At 42.0% G+C, this 23,936-nt stretch overlaps 1 protein-coding gene and 1 pseudogene across 1 annotated transcript; both read left to right on the top strand.

Moving 5' to 3' along the window:
- The first annotated feature begins 314 nt into the window (after positions 1-314).
- Positions 315-15,723, top strand: LOC142208889 (NXPE family member 4-like). Its single transcript, XM_075277726.1, has 5 exons — positions 315-407; positions 6,813-7,504; positions 11,171-11,235; positions 12,095-12,310; positions 15,188-15,723. The coding sequence occupies exons 1-5, from the start codon at positions 315-317 to the stop codon at positions 15,721-15,723; spliced, it is 1,602 nt and encodes a 533-aa protein (XP_075133827.1).
- Positions 15,724-16,375: 652 nt separating this feature from the next.
- LOC142210101 (BRI3-binding protein-like) lies at positions 16,376-18,538 on the top strand (annotated as a pseudogene).
- Positions 18,539-23,936: the final 5,398 nt, after the last annotated feature.

Consider the following 23,936-nt stretch of genomic DNA (forward strand, 5'->3'; position numbering starts at 1 on the left):
ATTACGTATAACTTTAATGGGAAGAACTGAAGGTGGTCAAAAAGTTACAGTTGCGATCTTTACTTGGAGGTTTCTGCTTTGGTTTCAAACACTCCTTTTGGGACAAAGTGCTTATCTAATTTAAACCTGGGATGAATGTTTTTGCTTAATTCCATTATTATTATTTTTTACTGTTATTCATTTCAATCTATATTATAGGAAATAACATTTAACCCTATCGCATTATGTTAATATTTTTAACATCTTTAGATCATCCAAGTAAGTTATTTCCTCCAGAAACTGACTGCAGTCCTATCTTTTCTTCCTCAGATCTAATGTCCCTCACAATGTCACCCAAGAATTTTATAGCTTTGGCTGTTACGTTCTTCTTCCTTGTAAGCTTTGCCATTCATAAAAGCTTTAGGAAGGTATGTATTTACAGTCTCATGTAGGAAGAAATGGGGAATCAGTGCTCCAGGTCTAGTGAACTTAGAGGTGAAGCACCTGCCGATACGTTTATAGCATGATATATTGACAGGCTTCCTTATAAAGGGGTTTCCCATGAACACAACCATATATTACATTGCAGACAATTACATCTTAAACATTTTTGCAAATATAACTGATGAAACATTTTCCAGTTTCTCCAATCTTAGGCATCTTTTTTCTTGATCGGTTTTGGATAGTCAGGACCAAGACTGCAGGAACTTTCTATGGCCTGGGACATGTCCAAAAACCAGCCATGAATACCTAAGGCCTTATTCACTTGTCCACATTTTTCCCAGATTCATATCAATGTATTCATACATACAACTTCCCCCTCGGAAGTTAGATACATCACACCAATGCTGGATCTGGTCTGTCATAACATGGGCACATAGTTCATTTTATTAAATTATATACTGAATTGTATATACTTGAGTATAAGCCGACTTTTTCCAGCACATTTTTCATGCTGAAAAAGCCCCCCTCAGCTTATACTGGAGTCAGGGTCCATGGAGCACAGAAAACTGGAAGGACCTACATAATTTAAACAAATGGGGAGGTCCTTTAGTACTACTGCTCTGTAATTGGCTTCTCATTAGGTCTGATGTGACTGTGATGTCATCCAACATCCTGTAGCCACTGGTATGTAACATCTGCAGATAAGGTTGAGTCTAATTCCTAGTAGCTCCGCCCACAGAGTCTGATCGCATGGTCACGATGTCATCAGAGGTCCTTTAGCACACTAGGATTTAGCATCTACCCTGCAGATAAGTCAGTGGCCAGGATTCATTGTGTCTTATGGAAGATGTCTATCCTATGGAGGAGAGGAAACTACAGTAAAGTGAAAATAGAACACACAGGGACCTTCCTTTAGTTACTCTGCCTGTTAATGTTAGGCATTTGGGGTTATTAATTTAGTTTCAGTAACGCCATGTGCCTCACAGTAATAGAAGTTAACCCCATCATGTCCCTCATATTAACCCCTGTGTGCCCCATATAAGGGTTACTAATATGTGAGACACATGAGGTTAATAATGAAGGACCTTAATTATGAAGATACCTGATTATTACCTCCATATGTCCCACATATCAGTAACTCTTATGTGAGACACACAGGGGGTTAATGTGAGGGACATGATGGGGTTAATTGCTATTACTATGAGGCACATGAAGTTACTAAGCTGTAATGCACATGACCAGACTTTTTATCTGCAATGCTGCATTTCCCCCCCTCGGCTTATACTCGAGTCAATAAGTTTTCCCAGTTTTTTTGTGGTAAAATTAGGGGTCTCGGCTTATATTCGGGTAGGCTTATACTCGAGTATATACAGTAATTTCTAGATAAAAAATGTAATTTTGTGCCCTATTTAATTGATGTTGTAGCTGTTGTTAACTTCAGTAATAGTGGCATTATTCTGGGTCATGTTCACATTTAGTCTCTCGAGGGAGCTGAAACCAGTTTATCATTATAGTTCAGGATCTTGACCACCTCCCTGACATTAGTGATAGAATTTTTAATCTATGCCCCAGTACTGTTTGTCATCATTAATAACTCAGATCACCACTAGCCTCTCACTTGTGACCATAGTATCTGAAATGTAAGTTAGTGGGAGGGGGTTTGCTTGACTCCCCCAAGCTAACCCTATTCACCCCGAAACAAGATTACGGGAGCCATTCTATTGCTATTGCAGCAGGAAGTCTTATGAAGGCCTGCTACTGTAATGTTCCTATTAAGCCCTGCCAGCACACTAAAGTATTGCAGACAGTATATTGTATAAGCGATCAAATAATGGTAATGTATTGTCCCTTAGAATACCTAACAAATAAATGAAGGGGGTTATGTCAAGAAAAGTATTTATCCTCAACCAGGATAGAGGATAAATACATGATTGATCGGGGTCTGACTAATGAGGCGTGTACGAATAATACAGCACTCAGCCATCTTAGGTGCCCCTATTGAAGTGAATAGGAATATTAAATAGAGCCGAATGCTTTACTTTGAAGCGTCAAAGTGAATGGGAATGCTCTCCTCCGCTAGACATGACTAAATTCTGTCTGACTACAGTGAGACTCAATGCATAGCGGGGGAAAAGGGTCCTGAGATCAGCAGTCAGACTCCGCCTCCGATCAAGTATTTTTTTGCTTACTTATATAGCGGCATCATATTTCACAGCACTTTACAGATATTGTCAACCAGCGCCGCACACCTCTAATGAGGCGACGTGAGGCGGCCGCCTCGGGCGGCGCACGGGAGGGGGGCGGCGCACTGGCGACTTTTTTTTTTTACTTTGAACCAGCGCAGGAGAGCTGCTTCTCTCTGCGCTGGTTCAGACGTCTACGTATCTGCGTAGGCGGCGTCGCTAGGCCGCCTACGCATGCTGATACGTACTCAGACGTCTAGGTATCAGCGTGGGCGGCGTCATCACGTGATGACGCTTGCTGATACCTAGACGTCTGAGTACGTATCAGCGTGCGTAGGCGGCCTAGTGATGCCGCCTACGCAGACGTCAGCCTGCATGAGAAGAGGATCGCGGAGGCGGCGGCAGCAACAACAAGATCGGTAAGTATAAAAACTTCTTTTTTTTGTTTTATAATAGGCCGCTACCTGCTGGAGTATCACCAGCAGGTAGCGGCCTATTTACCTACCTCCCCAGACCTGCTCACTGCCCCCCCTCACTTCCCCTTGTACTATAGGCCGCGGAGGCCGGCAGTGAGTAGGCCCGGGCAGGCCGCGATCCCACTACCGCCATTTATTATACCTGGGGGTCTTTTCAGACCTCCGAGTATAATAATCGGAGCCCTAGGGAAGGTGAGGGAACATAATAAACAATGTTACTTACCTCTCCGGGTTCCAATGTTACTCCTAGCAGGCTTCGGGCCTATATGGTAATGCCCAGACGTCACATGGTCTGGAATATTACCATATAGGCCCAAAGCCTGCCCTAGCAGTACCCTATAGGCCCGAAGCCTGTGCTAGTAGTAATAGCCTGTTACTGCTAACACAGGCTTTGGCCTGTATGGTACTGCTAGGGCACGCTTCAGGCCTATATGGTAATATCCCATGCAACACTCAGGAGGGCCAGGGCTGGTATCACGGGTAATATATATCCGATGCGGCCGGATTTCAGGGGGTCCCTGGGACCCGAAAGTGCACAAAATCTCCTTTTTGATGTCCCCGATTACCCTCCCCCACGTGATATCTGACAATGACAACAGACAACCAGGCTTCGGGGGTAATCATTGCTTTTTTTACTAGCAGGACAAAGTAATACAAATGTACATATGGGGGAATTCTTCACATACAATACAGCAATCTTTGTAGGCAGTGTCCAATTAAGCAGGTGATAGAGTTTGGAGCAGGAATGTTTTGGATAATTTAATTAATAGTTGCTTGAGTAGTAAACTTGTATATATTTGTAAAGATGGCCTGTATCCAGGGGGTTCGTCCTCAACAACTGGGTACACGTATGTAGAATAGCAAATACAATTTTTCTTAGCAGCGGGAGATTCTCGATTTCTGCTAGACTAGCTATGGGCTTCTTAAATATAGATTTGTCCCAAAGACTTACTTGGATAGCGAGATACGTGTAGACGTCACAGATGTATGGATAGGCCGGTCCGTAAGCTTAGTGCTTGTAAGATTGGAGCTTCAGAGGAAAACACTCTCTGAGAAGGATCTTGAAAACAGAGGGAAAGACATCTCTGTTTGCTGTATCCTGATAGTGGGCAGCCATTATCCGTCATCCATGTGCTCTGTCTGCTGGCTGTTTCTCTACACAAAAGCCCAAAGCAAAGCTCCCTACCCCCCTCGAGGGGGTTCTAACTCGACCCCTCCTCCAGGCCAAATCAAGGGAGCTTGATTGATACTGGAGGCCACCTGATTATACTGGACACACCCTCACACTGACAACTCAAATTACAATGGCAAAGTATAGGCAGGTGTAGTTCACAAAAACATCCACAAGATGGCGCATGCTCTGGAAAAATAGAAATGAAGGAATGAAGGGGGAGTAAATCTTTACCTTATATGCAAATGTCCATACTATCTCGGTCTGCAAGGACTGTTAGAGGGAATTGGACTAGCAGTACCGGGACGTTACATCCCAGACCACGTGATATATATATATATGTGTGTATATATACATATATAGGGGTTGGGTGCGTGGAGAATTGAGGAGTCAAAGATGTCTATGTTTCAAACTTTACAGAGTCAAGTCACAGCTGAAAGAAGTGGTCATGGCGGTCCAAAGGGAAGTGACTGGAAATGTGAGGAGACGTCTCCTGTGAGTATTACTGCATATATATATGCATATATATGCATATTACTGCATTGTATTATCCGCCTCAGGCAGCAGAGAGGCTAGGTTCATCACTGCATTGTCAACACTGTCCCAAGTAGGGCGCACAATCTAAATATCCTATTAATCCTCTATCACGTGCATAGAGGATAGATACTTTTCATGGCATAGCCTCTTTAACCCCTTCCCGACATGCGCCGTAATAGTACGGCGCATGTCGGGTCTGTAACTATGGTGACCACCCGGGAGCCGGGCGGCCGCCATAGCCGCCGGGTGTCTACTGCTTTAAGCAGTAGACAACCGGCTCTAATGCCTCCAATCGGTCCCTGGACCGATCGGAGGCATTAACCCCTCCGGCGCCGCGGTCAAAGGCACTGGAGGCGCCATCTTCCTGGCAGCGCATGGGCGCCGCCATTTTGCCCGGGCTTCTGGAGCATGCTCCAGGGCCGATGTCCCATTGCCATGACAGCCGGGAGCCTTGTACAGGCTCCCAGGCTTGTCTGCAAATCCTCTCTTTTGCAGGCTTGTCTATGCAGCCTGCAAAAGAAAGGATGATTTTTTGCAATGCATTGCAATGCATTAGCATTGTAATGCATTGCATTAGTGATCAGACCCCCTGGGGTTCAACACCCCTAGGGGGTCTAATAAATGCAAAAAAAAAAAAAAAAGTAAAAAAAAAATATAAAAAAATATAAAAAGTATTAAAAGTTCAAATCACCCCCCTTTCCCTAGAACACATATAAAAGTAGTTGAAAACTGTGAAACATATACATGTTAGGTATCCCCACGTCTGAAATCGCCCGCTCTACAAATCTATAAAAATCTTTTTCCTGTTCGGTAAACGCCGTAGCGGGAAAAATAGTCGAAAGTGCCAAACCGCCTTTTTTTCACTGTTTTGATTCTGATAAAAATTTAAATAAAAAGTGATCAAAGCAATAACATTTCCCGAAAATGGTAGAACTAAAAAGTACACCTGGCCCCGCAAAAAAAGACGCCCTATGCATCCCCGTACACTTACGTATAAAAAAGTTACGGCCGTCGGAATATGGCGACTTTTTTTTATAAAAAAAATTTTTTAATACAGTTTTGGAATTTTTTTTAGGTGTCAAAATGTAAATAAAACCATATAAATTTGGTATCCCTGGAACCGTACCGAAACACACAATATAGGGGACATGTCAATTTGGCTGCACAGTGAACACCGTAAAACCAAAGCCCGTAAGAAAGTCGCAGAAATGCATTTTTTCTTCAAATCCACCCCATTCTGAATTTTTTTCCTGCTTCCCAGTACATTCTACAGAATAATTAATGGTAGCATCATGAAGAAAAATTTGTCCCGCAAAAATTAAGACCTCATATGGCTCTGGGAGCGGAGAAATAAAAAAGTTATGGGGTTTAGAAGGAGGGAAGTCAAAAACGAAAATCGAAAATCAAAAAATGCCATCGGTAGGAAGGGGTTAAATTAATCATTTTAAACATATAAAAAATATTAAAAATCCAAAACCCCTTTTGTTATGTTGCATATAAAAATAAACTAAAAACACGCAAAAAAAAATTAAAATCAATAAACAAATAAGCTAACAGAAACATATCAGATATTCCTGTGTCCAAAAATGTCCAAGATATAAAAATATAAAGATGATCCCATAGGGTGAACGATATAGGAGGAAAAAAAATCAAAATGGCAGGATCATTGTTTTGTTATTCTTTCCTTCCAAAAATTGTAGAAAAAGTGATTGAAACACCATCCCCAAAATGGACTAAATAGAAACTAGTATTTTTAAAAGTTTTAATTAAATTAAAATTTTTTATAAATTTTGTTCCACTCCATTTGTACCGATCCGCACAATATAGGTAATGTTTACTGCCCAGTGCGCTTTGTAAAAACCAAACCAAAATAAAAATAAAATAAATCTCCACATAACAAAATAAAAACTATTTGCCAAATAAATTATTTTACAATGACTAAATAAAATCTTTTTGGACATAGATATAAATGTGCTGGATGCATGAATACTGTACCTAAATTTAAAATGCTCTACTTTTCAGGAATTGAAGCCTGAAGTTCCCCCAATATTGAAAGCGCAACCAATCCGACAAGTGTCCGAAATCCAAAAGATAACAGAGAAAATCTTCAATGAGATTGATCAAAGGATTCCCAAGATAAATGTCACTGATAAATCACGTACAAGTAGTGTAAAAAATAGCAGGGTCTACTTAAAAAATCCAAAGGACAGCTATTGTGTTGGCGACCATCTAACCGTTCAGGTGGATATGTACGATTACTTGGGGAAGAAGAAAACTTACGGAGGAGACTTTTTACGAGCAAGGATATACACACCAGAGCTTGAAGCAGGGTCTTCGGGAAGGATTGAGAATTTGAATAATGGTTCCTATCATGTCCATTTCATATTATTCTGGGAAGGTAAAGTTAAAGTTGAAGTTCTTGTAATGCACCCAAGTGAAGGAGCCTCAGCCTTGTGGACGTATAGAAATAAATGGCATGGCTATATGGACCATACGGGAAAGTATATAAAAGGAAATGAACAAAAGGAGGTCATATGTGGATTTAACCTGGATAAAAATCAAGAACTATGTGAATATAAAGTAGAACGAGATGAAGAATATTTTTATTGTATTAAACCTCAGAATATTAGTTGTGACTATCTCAGTGAAGTGAAGGGCTGGTGTAGACATGACAAATCATTACTCACTACAGTTGAGAAGAGCTTATTTGACAAGTAAGTGCGTTACATCAGAAAATGGTTAAACATATGAAGTTGGTATCTTGTATACCAGGTAAGGGTGAGGCATGCCAACTTGGGATTGGGCTCCACCTTAACATAGCATACATGTCTAATGGATATTGTTTTCATCACATGAGATACTTTTACATTAATTGTCAATCATCATTTGTAACATTTGTATTAACATGACCCTTTGCTTTAGGATTGTATAGTAATGGCTGGTTTTAGAGAAAATGTTTCTAGTAATTCATAAATTCCCTTCACAATTGCTCATAGCCACATGGTGCCAGAATATTTATCAAGATACCTACAAACAAATTTAGGCAACAAACCTGGGGGTTCCGGGTTGATTCTGATGCTGGGTCACATGATTGTGACCTAGCCATTGAGTCACTCTGCCTCCTCCATCCTCCCCTGTGGTCACTGCACTATGTGGGCCGGCAGAGAAGATCATTGTCATTGTAAAGCCAGCCCCTATAGCAGAGGTAACAACTGTGAACATCGTAGAGAAGTGAAGTCACCTGACCTGTTTTCTGAACAAGCCTGGAACAAAAACCCCTGATCCACTCATAGATCCCTGGGAAACACCTTAGTGGATTGATCATGCCACTCACCCAATATTCAATATACATAAACCAGAAGAGGAGTCTAATACATCAGGTTCAAGGAGAAGGGCTCCTAGGGGTATATATATGTAACTCACTGCTATATATGTAACTCCAAGATATGTGCCATTAAAAAATACAACTCATCCTGCAAAGCAAAGGCCCTGCTACTATATGGTTATATTGACATAAAAATAAAAAGGATTAAGGAGAAGATGAAAATGAAAGCTAACATTGTCATATCTTATAAAGGACAACTGTATCCTGTGCTTTTCATGTATAAATAAGGAAGCCGATTTTTATGGTAGAAAGCCTTTTTAAAAGCTGATTAACATATAACTATGACATAACATATGATTATAAACATGTCTCTTACAATGTGTTCACACCTGCATCCGGGCTTCTGTTCTGGTCCGTTGGAGGACCACAAGAACAGAAAAACAGATACAATCAAAACCAATTTTATGTGGACCCAAACAGAGGCTTAGGTAGCCCATTTAGTATACCCCAATTACTAAGGTATACGTTTTTTGTTTTTTTTTAAACTGAAATGGCCATATGAAAAAGTTGGGCTTGCAGGACTTTTTCATCTGGGACTTCAAATGGACACTGCAAGAGAGACTCTAAACGGAGTCTCAACGAAGATATGAGCCCGGCCTTACTGTAATGTCCCATTGGGAGAATTACAAAAGTTAATTGAATTGTCTGATGTAGGTGTATTGCCATATCTAGGCTTCCATTGTAATTCATGTGCAATGAATCAAACCATTGAGCTGAAGGTTGAGCTGATGGTACGATACATGACTTAGGAGCCTCCAGTTAAGGAAGAGATGAGACAGTATATCTTTTCCGCCCTATATTAGGAGGAGACAGAAATGTGAGGAGCCATATTCTCCCTGAGTCGCTAGTAAAGCCAGCTAAAGTCACTGGTTTGGCTGGGCCAAGCCAGCTAGAAGACGTCCATCGTGTTCTGCATCAAGGAGATATGGAGGTTGTGTAAAAGAAGAGCCTGTGAGGGTAATAGTTACATGGATCTCATAGCTACGACTCTGCATGTTAGTCGTACATTGCATACATTTTGTGGATAGAGAGAAGGTTAAAGCACACTGTGTAAGAGGAAGTCTGCCCCTGGAGGGGTAACGCAGGCTGTGTGAAAAGTAGTAACTCTGAACCTCAGCTCCAACTCAGTGGAAATTCCTAAATATTGTTCCCCCCATATCACATAGGTAAAGTCTTGCTTCTCATCACATGTTGTCTATAAGTAAACCATGCATTTTGGCAACTACTAAAACTCTGTCTTTTGAGTCTCAATCAAGGGCACTCCAACCACCATCAGGCTCAGGGAGGCTTCCTTTAGTATATGTTCCAAGGGAATACAACAATCTCTATTTGATTATGAAAAAACATTGTTTGAAGACTTTGAAGTTGTCTACGCTCCCTCAATGCTCTGGTAACAGATCTAGCAAGATACCGAATTTACCTTTTGCATAAATGGACAATTAAGCATCATATAAAGTCATACAAAATGAGTGGAATGAGGTTTTCACAAAGTAAATTCTGTCCTATACATGAGAGATGCTTGCTTGTTTGGCAGACTGCTCTATCTCGATGCCTCTCCTTCCATACACATGGATGTTTGTCTGGCTTAAGAGGTACATTTGTACTCCCCATGGACAAGAGAATTGGTGAAATCCAACTACTCAATTCTTAGCTCAAGAATTGGGAGGTTCCCATACATATGGTTGACCAAACCAACTGATAATCCATAGGTTCTGACAATATAAATCTAATGCATATGGGCTGCTTAACTTAAAGGGATTCTAACACGTAGGAATAGCCTTAAGAAACGCTATTCTTCTCCTACCGTTAGAAGTCTTCCCTGCACCACTGTTCAGTAGATATCCCGGTTTTCTTGGTATGCAAATGAGTTTGAGTGGTCCCCAGCGCTAAAACAGAACTGGGGACGTACCCTGTGCTGTGAGAAAACTCTCCAGCGCTGACTCCATCTTCTTCTGGCATGCCTCTCTGTGATGTCTTCTTCTGATGGTTTATTCTGGATTTAAATATCATGCATTTGCAGTCGGCTCTGCCATCAGAGAAAGAAAACGGCCGCAGACATGTGCAGTCGGCTCTGCCCGATGGCAGAGTCATCAGAAAACTCATTTGCATACTGAAGAAAACCGGGATATCTACAAAACAGCGTTACAGAGAAGACTTCTAAAGTTGGAGAAGAATAGCCTTTCTTAAGGGCTATTCCTACGTGTTAGTCTTAAAAAATGGGATTGTAATGAAAGAATCCCTTTACTATTTTATGTAGCTTTAAACCATGGAATATTGTAAATTGTCAACCAGAGTTTTATGGGTTTTATTTACTTTAGTGTTTTATATAGCTTTTAAAATTACTAAAAACTGTGAGATTTGGGTTCATATCGACATTCGCTTGTCATTCAGTGGTTTCGTCCCCTGTTCCGCTTGCAGGACTTTTCTTTCCACATTTTTCGGGTGGAAACTGGGTGGACCCCATTATGTCTATGTTTCCACCGCTATTTGAAAGTATTTGAAAACACAAACGCTAGTGTGAACCTGGCGTAAGGCTACATTCAGACAACCAAGGTACAAGACAGCCTTGAAAAATGTCAAAAATGTCCATTTATCACAGCCATCTTGCACCCGTGGGACACCTATTTTAATGGATCCTCTATACATTTGAGTGTACGGAGAGATCCGTGAAAACTGACAAAAGTAGGACATGACATATTTTGATGGTCTGTTACACTGATCATGTAAATAGCCCCCATTCACTGACATAGAATTTAATGTTGCTGTGTGACTTACTGACGTAAGTGGACGTCACGTGGCCACAGTCCTGCGGATTTAGCTTAAAAAAAATTTAAGGTGTAACTAAGCTTTTCTATGTTTTTCCATAAATCCATAGTGCAGGTGAAGATAAACTTTATCATATATTTTTATTAAAGAAAATGGAAGTTATAAGAAACCGTTTCATTAATTTCCTTCTATCTACTGGTAAAATAACTTCTTTTACGTTCATTTCCAGATCCAACGTCAGAGCTGAAATCCCGACAGATTTTCAGTCTATTAATGTATCTAACTGTAACCGCAGTAAGTACAACTCCAACAATTTATAACCCTTTACTAATCCATAATCTGACTTCCCCCAATGGCAGAAACTTGTAGTAGGAAGATTCTAGCATGTTGGATTTCAACATGCCCTATCCTTTTGTCCTCAAGGGAACCAGAGGTGTCTAGCCGTTGCCGATTCCCCTCTTCCTACTGAGACCAAATAGAGGCTTAGCAGACCTGAATGATCCACTGAACACATTAACGCTAAGGACCCATATTGCAGAAACAGAGCGTAAAAAATGCTCCGTTTTAAAGTGTCTACAAAGCGAATGAAAATGTGGTTACTCTCATCCACACATTGCATTTTAGCTGCACAATCGCAGGGACACAAAATCTGCCTCAAACCGGTTTATTTCGTAAAAAACAAACAAAAAAAAAAACAAAAACAGGAAAATAAATAAAGCAAAATGAGCAAAATAAAATACATCCTTAACTTCAGGGAAAAACAAAATAAAATTCTGCTCATCCGAGCGACTAACTAAACAGAAATGTTAACCTAACTATACGTGTGGCTTAATAGCAGCTACACGAACAAAACAAGCACAACTTTGTCTCACCGGACTCACGGTTACAGGACAGACCCAGACACCTCCTCTCACTTCCTGGATCTGCACTGGAGTGCAGGATCTGCAGCATTTTCTGGCCCAGTAATGAGCCAAGGACTCAAACCTGGAGCTGAGGCCTACTCAAGACCCGCACTGGACCACACATAGGTTAAAAATCTGGGGAGATACAGCGAGATTCCAGCACTCTGCCTGTCACCTTTTCACACGCTATAGATTTAATAAGGTAATGGATTATAACCATGGATTATTTACTGGTGATTTTGTTTTTACAGAGAATACCCCCATTAATGAAAAATGCAAAACTGGAATGAAGTTGAGCTATCCCAGTGGATATGCCATGAAGAATGTATGGTATCCACAAGGATGTAGCATGCTGACATATACAAATCTGGAAGACATGGACAGTTGTCTGAAGAGGAAGTTTATTCACATGTTTGGGGACTCGACTGTAAGGCAATGGTACCTTTACATGGGAAGCAAAATCAAAAGTGAGTTCTGTTTGTAACAAAAGAGTAAAAATCACCATGTTGAATTCTAAAATAAAAATATCTTAAATGGAGTCAGATACCAGAACCCAGCATGTCAACTCAGCCCTGCAGATAGATAGGTTAGGGTCACCTGAGTGAAACAATGCTTTCCCCTTGTGTCTCCCTGCCTCTGTTGACTCTTTGGAACAACCGGGGTGTCACCATTGCTCCAGAGAGATTAAAGGGAGTCTATCATTAGAATCCCTTTTTTAACTAATACCATGAAGGAACAGCCTTAAGAAAGGTTATTCTTCCCCTACCTTTAGAATTCTTCCCCACGCTGCCGTTCCGTATGTATCCCGCTTTTTCTCAGTATGCTAATGAGTCTCCAGACAGCATAGGGGGCATTTTCCCATGCTCAAGCAGCACTGTAGGTGTCCCCTGTGCTGCTTGAAAACTCTCCAGCACTGCCTTTATCTTCTACAGCCACACCTCTCTGCCACGTCCTCTGTGTTGTCTTCTTCTGGTGATCCTGTCTTTGGGATGTTAATTTGGCGCATGTGCATGGTCATTTTACTGTACCCCTTACAAGAACAGTAAGCTTGGCCACAGTAAAACATAAAAAGTGGCAGTAAAAAGTGGCAAGGGACATCACAATTTCACAATTTTTGGGGCACAAAAAGATAATTTGAATGGGGCCACACGGTGGCTCAGCGGTTAGCACTGCAGCCTTGCAGCGCTGGAGTCCTGGTGTTCAAATCCCGCCAAGGGCATAAAACCATCTGCAAGGAATTTGTATGTTCTCCCCGTGTTTGCATGGAGTTCCATCCCATATTCCAAAGACATATTGATAGGGAAAAATGTACATTGTGAGCTCTATGTGGGGCTCGCAATCTACATTGAAAAAAAAAAAAAAAAAGATAATTTGCGCAAAAATTTGCCACTTTTTATGCCTTGAATTCCAGAAAAATGACTTATAAAGAATAATAAATCTGCCCATGGTCTTGTTGCATTTACCTGTGTTTTCTTGAGGTTCAGCTAACAGACAGATGTTCTGAAATTTTCCTTTTCGGATTTTGTGGTATAAATTTGAATTTATTATTTCATTACTGTCCTGGCGCATGAGTGGTCCTCAGCAGTCACGTAATTGCTGAGGCCAATCAGCGGCTTTAGCGGAACTCAAGAAGAGTTCACTTCCCCCGGCTGAATTAAAAGTTAAAGGGGTTGTCCAATTTATTTTTATATAGCGCCAACATATTCCGCAATTTTTAGGCTTCAAGTACAGACAAAAAAATACATTACAAATAAATAGTCACTTCACACAATGGGACTGAGGGCCCTGCTCGCAGGAGCTTACAATCTGTGAGGTAGAGGGAGTGACACAAGAGGTAGCAGGGGCAGCATTGGAGGTAGCATTGCTTATACAGTGGTCAGACAATTTTGTAATGGAGATTACTGTCATTACACAAACATAAAACTGTATGAGCCATCACCAGTCATGTCCTTTAACATGTGGATGCTACCTGGACATATAAAGTTATTCTGAATCGGCATCATATCATGTGGGGTAATGTGGGAGCGGGAACAGAGGAGGGTTTGTTTTAGGGATTCTAAATACAGTACGAAAGGGTTTACATTAGGAATTGTGATCGGCCTGTCTGAAAAGATGTGTCTTTAGTTTGGGCTTGAAACTGTAGAAATTGGGAGTTAATCTGATTGTCCGGGGTAGAGCATTCCAGAGAAGTGGTGCAGCTCGGGAGAAGTCTTGTATATGAGCATGGGAGGTTCTGATAATCGAGGATGTAAGTGTTAGGTCACTGAGTGAACGGAGAGCACGGATTGGGCGATAGACAGAGATAAGGGAGGAAATGTATGGAGGTGCAGCATTATGGAGAGCCTTGTGGATGAGGGTGATAACTTTATATTGTATTCTGTAATGAATAAGCAGCCAATGTAGTGACTGGCACAGACTTGAGGCACCGCTGTAGCATCTAGTCTGATAGATGAGCCTGGCTGCTTTATTCAGAATAGATTGTAAAGGGAGAGATTAGTAAGGTGAAGGCCGATTAGTAAGGAGTTACAATAGTCAAGGAGAAATCTAATCAGAGAGACAAGAAGTATCTTTAATGTATCTCTGGTAAGGAAAGGGCGTATTCTGGAGATGTTTTTGAGGTGGAGGTGACATGAGCGTATGAGTGATTCGATATGGGGGGTGAAAGAAAGGTCTAAGTCAAACACAACCCCGAGACAGCAGGCATACTTCCTAGGAGTTATCTATTAGATGTATCTATTACAGTAGTAGTAGTAGTAGTAGTAGTAGTAGTAGTAGTAGTAGAAGAGAGATTTAGTTTCAGATAGAGAGAGGACATGATATTTGAGACAGCAGAAAGACAGTCACTGGTGTTCTGTATTAGTATAGGGGTGATGTCACAATAAGATGTGTATAATTGGGTGTCATCAGCATAAAGATGGTACCGGAAGCCAAATGTGATGTTGGTTTGTCCAATGGGGGCTGTGTAGAGAGAGAAGAGCAGGGGGGACTTGGACTAGCCCATGAGGAACCCCAACAGCAAGGGAAAGAGGGGAAGAAACAGAGCCCGCAAATGATACACTGAAAGTGTGGTCTGAAAAATAAGAGGAGAACCAGGAGAGCCCAGTGTTCTTGAGGTCTACTGAGCGGAGCATGGTGAGGAGGAGTTGATGGTCAACAGTGTCAAATGGTGCTGAGTGATCCAGAAGAATAAGAAGATGAGAAGATTCTATTAAAAAAAATTTTTGACTTGTGCGAAAATCTAATGTCAAATTCATGCAGAAAGATAGAAAATTCTTTAGGGTTCAGAAACTTTCAGGTATCTCTGAAAATGAAGTAGTAACATCTATCTATCGGTTTTCTTGCAGCGCTCAGAAATTTCAATCTTTACGAAGACAATTGGGCTCACCAACTATTAAACCTGGACTTAGGTCGGAATATGAAAATATCTTGGAAGAGGCACGGCTTCCCTTTCATTAGCACCTCATACCAATCATGGAAAGAGGAACGCACCATTGCTCAAGAAATCGACTTAATAAGAGGTGATAAGAGAACCGTCATTGTATTTAACATCGGAATACATTTCAGACCCTACCCTGTCTATTACTTCATCAAGAGACTTTATAATATACGCCGCGCCATAGAGCGTTTGTTCATCAGAAGTCCAGACACTAAAGTCATTATTAAGACTGAGAATACCAGCATCATGGATGGACGTTTCGAAACTCTCAGTGACTTCCATGCATCTATACATTATATTATCATGGAAATTATCTTCAAGGACCTCAATGTTGGCTTTGTCAATGGCTGGGATATGACCAATGCATTTAATACCAATGATGGTCATCCTCCAGAGAAGGTTGTTGGGAATGAGATCAAAATGATGATGACCTATGTATGTTAAATAAAGGTGGGAGGGGAGTATGTGGGATGTATGTAGGAGGGGTGTATAGGTCAAACTTTCATTTTTGAGTATGAACTGCCATTTTGGAGTACATAAACTCTATTGGTGATGCCAAAGTATTTTGTGTCATGTGACAATATTATATAACTAACTACTAAAATTGTGTTTCTTTTTGTTTATTCTCAATATTATTTTTAGCTCACTATCGGATTTCCCATTCTGTGCCCCCACTGAAGTATTGGTGCCATCTGATCGTGAGGAACGCTTACTAGTCTATCGATGTGTACTGTCAGGAAGAGAGGAGGCGTTCCTCACTGCTCAGCATCATGGCTGGGTGGTAAGGACCGCCCCCTTTCACAATACAGTGCAATAGACGCTGCTGTCAGGAGGGGCCCTGACACTGAAGAGCTACAGTAATGGAACCAATAGCTCTTTAGTGGAGACACAGAACGGGAAGGCTGATATCATATAATATGCATTCTGACCACCTTTGAGAAACACCGTATAAGATCACTTTCCATTTCAATGTTGGGTGGTAACCTCAAAGAGGTTTCAATAAACATGCAGTTATCTGTTTGTCTATGTATAACCATATTCACCATGTACACTAAACCGGGACCATTTTCAAAATTGTTTTTTTCACTTTAGATACATGGGTACAATCTAAGTAATTTTACCAAAATAAAATTTGTGGCAACGGTATATGTGACCTTTAACACATATCATGGACTTGAACTTCATGGCTTCCAACAATACCTGCTCTCTTTTATATTGCTAAGAGAATCAATAGTGTGTCATGTGAAAAACACTGCAGATTTTTTGAGGGCACCTCCTTGTCCCGTTATTACAGGCTGTTCCCCCTTTACATGGACATCTTTGGCATATTTGGCATCTCCAAATTTGTGTTTTGATGGCAGAAATGTGTTTGACCTCACCGGATCATTTTCTGTGAATGTTGAGGCCACTGATTGGCCTCAGCGGTCACGTCGGGTGAGGACATCCACTGGAACGTTGCTGGACTGGACAGTTATTGGGGACACCAGAGGACAAGTGAGGATTGTTTTTTTTTTTAATGTTTTTCCTTTCCCAGGTTCCTGCCCAAGTACTGTAATTCCCTGACAACACTTTTAAATCAACAATGTCCAACTTAAATTAGTATAACCCAGTACCCCACAACTTAATACCTTCTAAGATCTTTACATAAATAATGCCCTGCTTGCCCTAATGACCCCTTATATGGTTACTGGACTTTAATATCCCCCCTCAAAAACCCAATAACAAATAAGAATAATACTCACCTGCCTCCGACCCCGTATATGGACTTGCCACTGCTGCCTCCTCTTGCTGTATCTTGTAGGTTGTAAGTCTCTTCAGGCCTGCAGCCTACAAGATGCCATCACCACAGGATGTCTACATGCCAGCTCAAGCGGTGCTCAATAGTGACATCATTGGACCCATTTGCACTGGTAAGCTTACATCTTACCTGTTGCCAAGACACTTGTAGGCCACAAGCCACTACAGGACTGTGGCCTACAGCTTATAGAATAGAACAGCAGGAATTTAACCGCCATGTATTTCAGTTTTTGTATGTGTGTGCGGCAGCCCTGGAGTGTATCCCACAAAGTCAATACCCGGCTAGCTACACCTCTGGATTAGCATAGAAACATATGACAAACAGCAAAAATACAATGAGACAGTTGTCAACTTGTTAGGAATGGTCTCTCTAGGACACTGCTATGGCAAGTATGCATTTAACTCTGTGTCTAGAGGTCATCAATATCTAAAGGATGAACCACCCCTTTAATAGTATAAACAACTTTCAAAGGACAGAAATGACAGAATGTGCAATGCGGCAGTGAATTTAGTCCCACCCACTTACACTTTGACGCCACCCATTCTCATCCATTTCTCTTTGTGCCCCCACACCGTATCACACACCTACAGTCACTGTAAAATGATATGCCCCACATTATAATATCCCTTCCAGTTGCCCTCCTCAATTGTCTCCACATTGTAAAGATCCTCTACTGGTGCACCCACCGTTTACTGTTCCCCTTCATCCGCCCCCACAGTATAATCTTCCCCTCAAGTTGCCCCAATTTAATTTTCCACTCCAGCTACCCCCATATAATGTACCACACCAGCTGCTTCTAGTTTAATGTCTAACTACCAGGAATCGCAACCATAATAAGCAGAACAACTGCTTCCGCAAGGCGGCCACCAGATTCTACCAGACCATGAGCAGCACATTCGGCGAGGAGAACGTGAGAGCCGTGCAGAAGTTCTTTTCACAACTGACTGAGAGGTTTGTTTATGGAGTTGATGAGTTGATGGACACTCTGTGGAGAATATGGACAGACCTGTTGAATGTGTTAGGGATTGATGCATCCAACCGTACTCACTACTTTAGCCCAGCTTTAGTCATCAATAACCCCACTTGGGTCCGTCCTGATGCTAGTGGTGGCTGTGCTCCTGGTTTTTCTCTTTTCCTGGGATTTTGTTTCTATGTTTTACATGTTATCTTTGGACGTTTCTTCTGGCTGGTCAGAGTGTGCCTGTTTGCGCTGTCCTGCGTATATATCCTCCAGAAGTATGAAGGGAAACCAGAGCACGCAATGCTGCCTCTTTGTTTTGTTGTAGCCGTCTACTTTTTGCAGGGCCGGTTGGAGTTTACTGGAAGAAGAATAACAGTAACAACCTAGAATACAAGATCGATCGCTTGGACAATGAGACCAGGCTATTAAATATCTGTCGTTCAAGGGTGATAGAAAGTCTGGATAGAGCCAATGACCAGCAATTCTTATGTATTCGGTAGATCTCATCAGCTCCTTCTAGCACTCTTGTTATTTTTAGCTACCCCCACAGTTTAATGTCCTCTTACAGCTGCCCCCGCAGTTTAATGCCCCTCTCCAGCTACCCCCACTGTTATGATACTGGTAATATACAGCTGGAATCTGGTAGCCAGGAAGGATGGCAGTAGAGTAGAAGACTTGGTTGGTGGATAGCCAGGGGTTGGTACACATTAACTCCTCGCGTGCCAAGCGATTCCATTCATTTCAATGGAAGCGTGCCATTGAAATGAATAGAAGTGGCTGGCATGCGGGGGGTTAAGCGGCCGACGGCAAAGTCTGCGTGCCGCCGCTTTCAATCACATATAAGGCGCACCAGACAGCGCTGCGCCTTATATATGAACCTAGACAGGACTATAAGGCGCTCATGGGTAATGTGCCTTATAGTCCGCAAAATACGGTACCTCAGCGCTAGAGACTGGGAATAAACACAATACTCAAGCGTGTGTCTGAATGTGCTCTGAGTTTATATAGGCCTAAAACAGGAAGCAAGATGGCCATGGACATGAAACAATACTAGCCATCTTGATTGTGGGTAAGAGCCAGGGAACAGTGACCTCTAGTGGTGGGAGTAAAGAATACTTGCAAACAGCGGCTGTTAGCATTGGGTCCCGCAGGTTGCTATCATAGCACACAGCGCCACCTGCAGGTCAGTCTAACCATCAAGCTTTCACCTTACTGAGCATGCTCAGATGTATTGGAGCTGCTCACAAGCTAAGTGCCATTTCTCCCCTACTGAGCATGAGCAGTGAGGTCTGGCCACCGCCCCACCGGGTGCTCACACTTCAACTAAAATTTGCTCAAAGTCCACAGAGTGAATGACAGTAGTTTGCAGGGATAGGCTCCAGTATTCAGGCAGGTTGTCAGACTAGACCTCTGTGTGGGGTTTCTCTGTTTCAATCTGGGTGCTGTTAGTTAGGACCTGTAAGCCCTGAACTGTCAGCTCTACACCAGGGCTAGGAGTGGTAGACGCCGTTCCAGCGTGTGGAGCTGCAGCAGGCTTGGTCTCTGAGATAGCCTATGTGTTACTAGCTGACTTCATGTATGGCTCCTAGCTGTTTGCGGGAGCATGGATGTTTGATGGCTCCAAGCTGTGTGCAGGACCATGCAAGCTCCCCTGGTAACTCCAAGCTGTGTGCAGGAGAATGTTCTAAACTTCCATGGTGGCCCCTAGCTGTCGCAGGGGTAAGTGTGTGTGTGTTTGCTGGCCTGAGGTGAGTGTTAACCCTTGGCAGACGTGTGTGTTTCACTTGTAGTGGTGTACCTGGCCAGTGAGCTAAACTGGCAGGGTTTTAGTTGCACCTTGTTCACATGGAGTGTCGCACAGTACAGACTTTTCACATTGAGTTCAGGCTGCAGTGTCTTGCAGTAGTTCACGTTTAGTTCAGGCTGCAGTGTCTTGCAGTAGTTCACATTGAGTCCATGCTGCAGTGTCTTTGCAGTAGTTCACATTGAGTTTCAGGCTGCAGTGTCTTTGCAGTAGTTCACATTGTTTTTCACACTGCAGTGTCTTTGCAGTAGTTCACATTGAGTTTCAGGCTGCAGTGTCTTTGCAGTAGTGCACATTGTTTTTCACACTGCAGTGTCTTTGCAGTAGATCAGACATACAGCCGCCCACCATTGGGCCTGTGGACCTTGCTGCAGTGTCTTGCTGCTAAGAGGTTCTGTAGTTTATAAAAATATTATTTATATATACACAGAACCATAACAGCAGCCACTAGTGGAGATTCTTGAAACAGCATCTTCACATGATGATTAAACGCAGTTTCTAACATTACTCCCACCTTTAACAGTGGCCTCTGGACACTGTTTGACCTGGCTTGTCTGGATATCTTCGGTGGAATTCTCTAATCAAATGAGGAGCATTGATGTTGCTGATGGGCTCCCACGATTTTTCCAAAGGACCGTATCCCTGCCACTGTATTAAATATTGCAGGCGGTTTCTGAAGATTCTAGAATCCAGGATCCTCTAGACCATGAAGTGTTCTTCTCCATCAACTTCAATGGGACCCGGAGGAGGCAACAGACGCCACGGAAAAGGATTAGGAACTACTGGTTTCAATAGTGCGACATGAAATACTGGATGTACCATCCAATGATCTCCTAATGGCTAAATCCAATGGTGACTTCTCTTTTCTTATTCTTCTGGACCTCTCTGCAGCTTTTGACATTGTTGACTATCAACTCCTCCTCACTATGCTCTGCTCAGTTGGCCTCAACGACACTGTGCTCTCCTGGTTCTCCTCTTATCTCTCAGATCGCACTTTCAGTGTATCATTTGCGGGCTCTGTTTCCTCCCCTCTTTCCCTTGCTTTTGGGGTTCCTCAGGGCTCGGTCCTAGGCCCCCTGCTCTTTTCTCTCTACACAGCCCCCATTGGACAAACCATCACCAGATTTGGCTTCAGGTACCATCTTTATGCTGATGACACCCAATTATACACATCTTCCCGTGACATCACCCCTGTACTCATACAGAACACCAGTGACCGTCTGTCTGCTGTCTCAAATATCATGTCCTCACTCTATCTGAAACTAAATCTCTCCAAGACTGAACTATTACTGTTTCCACCATCTAACAGATCTGTCCCTGATATATCCATTGCAGTCTCAGGCCTTACTATAACTCCTAGGCAGCATGCCCGCTGCCTCGGGGTCATGTTTGACGCAGACCTTTCCTTCACCCCTCATATTGAATCACTCGTGTGTTCTTGTCACCTCCATCTCAAAAATATCTCCAGAATACGCCCTTTCCTTACCAGAGATACACTAAAGACACTTATTGTCTCTCTGATTCATTCTCGCCTTGACTACTGTAATTCCTTACTAATCGGTCTTCCCCTCACTAAACTCTCCCCTCTACAATCTATTCTGAATGCAGCGGCCAGGCTCATCTATCAGGCTAGATGCTACAGCGATGCCTCTGGTCTGTGCCAGTCACTACATTGGCTGCCTATTCATTATAGAATAAAATATAAAGTTATCACTCTCATCCACAAGGCTCTCCATAATGCCGCACCTCCCTACATTTCCTCCCTCATCTCTGTCTACCGCCCAACCCATGTTCTCCGTTCACTCAATGACCTAACACTTACATCCTCTATTATCAGAACCTCCCACGCTCGTATACAAGACTTCTCCCGAGCTGCACCACTTCTCTGGAATGCTCTACCCCGGACAATCAGATTAACTCCCAATTTCTACAGTTTCAAACGCAAACTAAAGACACATCTTTTCAGACAGGCCTATCACAATTTCTAACGTAAACCCTTCCGTACTATAATTAGAATCCCCAAAATTTAACCCTCCTCTGTCCCTGCTCCCAAATTTCCACCCCTTGATATGATGCCATCTCAGGCTAACTTTATAGGTCCAAGCTCCATCCACATATTAAACGACACCACTAGTGATGGCTCATAAAGTTTTAAGTTTGTGTAATGACAGTAACCTCTATTACAAAAGTGTCTGACCTCTGCATAATCAATGCCGCCCCCGCTACGTCTTGTGTCACCCCTTCTACCTCATAGATTGTAAGATCTTGTGAGCAGGGCCCTCAGTCCCATTGTGTGAAATAACTTTCTTTGTAATGTATCTTTCTGTCTGTATTTGAACCCTACAAATTGTACAGCGCTGCGGAATATGTTGGCGCTATATAAATAAAATTTATTATTATTATTGTCTTGGGGAGTTGAAGGTGGAAAGCCACAGAGACTACTTGTGCTGTTATTCTAAAAGGACCGATAAGCTTCTGTCCTAGTTTTACCGAAGGTACCTTGATCTTTAGGGGATGTTTGGCTGTCTACTAAAAACCTATCTGGAAGGACAGTGAAGGGCTGCAAAATCTATCAGCTGTCTTCTTATACTTCTCTTGAGCACTTTTCAGAGTCTCTTTTAACATCTCGACACTTTGCTGTAATGCTTGGATTCTATCGGTGACTACAGGAATGAAGGTCTCCATCAGAAAATTAGGAAGGATATTGGGGTGATAACCCAAATTTGCAAAAAAAGGTGTCTGTTTAGTTGATGCGTACTGTGAGTTGTTGTAAGAGAATTCTGCCACAGGAAGTAAGTCAAACCAATTGTCCTGCAAATGACAAGTATAACATCGTAGGTATTGTTCTAAGGTCTGATTTCTTGTATTCTTGTATTTCCTGGGATGATGTTGTAGTATCAAATGAAAAAATTTAATATTAAGTTTTTCTGGGAATTGGGTATACATGGTCTTAGCATTCAAGAAAGACAACACTGTAGTAAAACATATTTGAAGAAAATTGATAAGAATGAGTATACAGATTAACAGAGATGTCACTACAATCCATGGCTGAAAATAACTAATTCCACTCATATAAAAAAAAATGTATTGAGGATAAGAAGGAATTGTCCCATACACGAGGAGTTCCCAAAAGCTCCTGAAACACTGACCATGTATGATGTGCATAATCCAGTACACTCACAGTGTCTGTCGAAATTGCCAAATTTTCATCTGGTACTTTCAGTCAAAAAGAACAGACCCCTGACCGGTCCCCGCTGTAGACAATGGGGTTCATCGGGCTCAGTTTGTGTCTGTCATTAACGAATCTGATTGTGTCCATTCTTTTGTCTGGAAAGAAGGAAAAAATCAGCTGCAGATTTTGACGTGTGAATGTGGCCTTAGAGTATTTCTAGGACAGATGTTTTTTCTATTGATGATATAAATTGATGTATTGTGTGTGAGGGGAAGAATATCAGTATAAGATAAAATATTGTTTTAGTTAGACATTTTGTTCTGTATCATCCACGATTAACCTTTTTGTGAATCTTCTTAGCCTTTGAGAAGTAAGATTTCTGAAAATGCTGATTATAGCAAAAGTCTGTTTTTGTTAAAACCTTGAGATAAAACATGTCTGCTGTCTCCAGTTTCTCTATCTTGTTTACTGAAGCTGAACTAATCCTATAGAAATCACAAAAAGTACATAGTCCTAAAAGCCAGTTTCAACTGGTCGTTTGATGTATCGTTTGATGAACACAAATATGTGAGAGGTGTAATAAATGTTAGAACAATTTGATTCAGCGTCTGAGAGGGTGCCTGTTTCCTTCTGTACTCCGAGCACTCACCTATATCTTCCTTCCCCAGATTTCAAAACCGACATCATCCATTCCATGGGGTGTTCCCCCAACATATGGTATAGGTGACAGGCAGATTTCTGGAGTCCAGGTATATCAGCCCTAGGTTTCTGACTTATATGTGGTCCATGGTGGATCTGGAGTAGGCCTCAGCACAGATGTAGATCCTTGGCTCATTACTGGGCCAGAAAAAGGCTGTCGATCCTGCAGTCCAGTGCAGTTCCATGGAGTGAAAAGAGGTGGGTGGTTCTGTCCTGTAACCCT

The sequence above is a fragment of the Leptodactylus fuscus genome, chromosome 6, assembly GCF_031893055.1.
Source record: "Leptodactylus fuscus isolate aLepFus1 chromosome 6, aLepFus1.hap2, whole genome shotgun sequence".
NCBI lineage: Eukaryota > Metazoa > Chordata > Amphibia > Anura > Leptodactylidae > Leptodactylus > Leptodactylus fuscus.

What these genes read in the sequence shown, in the direction of transcription:
- LOC142208889 (XM_075277726.1), top strand. Translation starts at nt 315, where the DNA reads ATGTCCCTCACAATGTCACCCAAGAATTTTATAGCTTTGGCTGTTACG. An exon ending in GAGAAGAGCTTATTTGACAA is followed by an intron (nt 7,505 to 11,170) that starts GTAAGTGCGTTA and finishes GTTCATTTCCAG; the next exon opens with ATCCAACGTCAGAGCTGAAA. An exon ending in TGTATCTAACTGTAACCGCA is followed by an intron (nt 11,236 to 12,094) that starts GTAAGTACAACT and finishes TTGTTTTTACAG; the next exon opens with AGAATACCCCCATTAATGAA.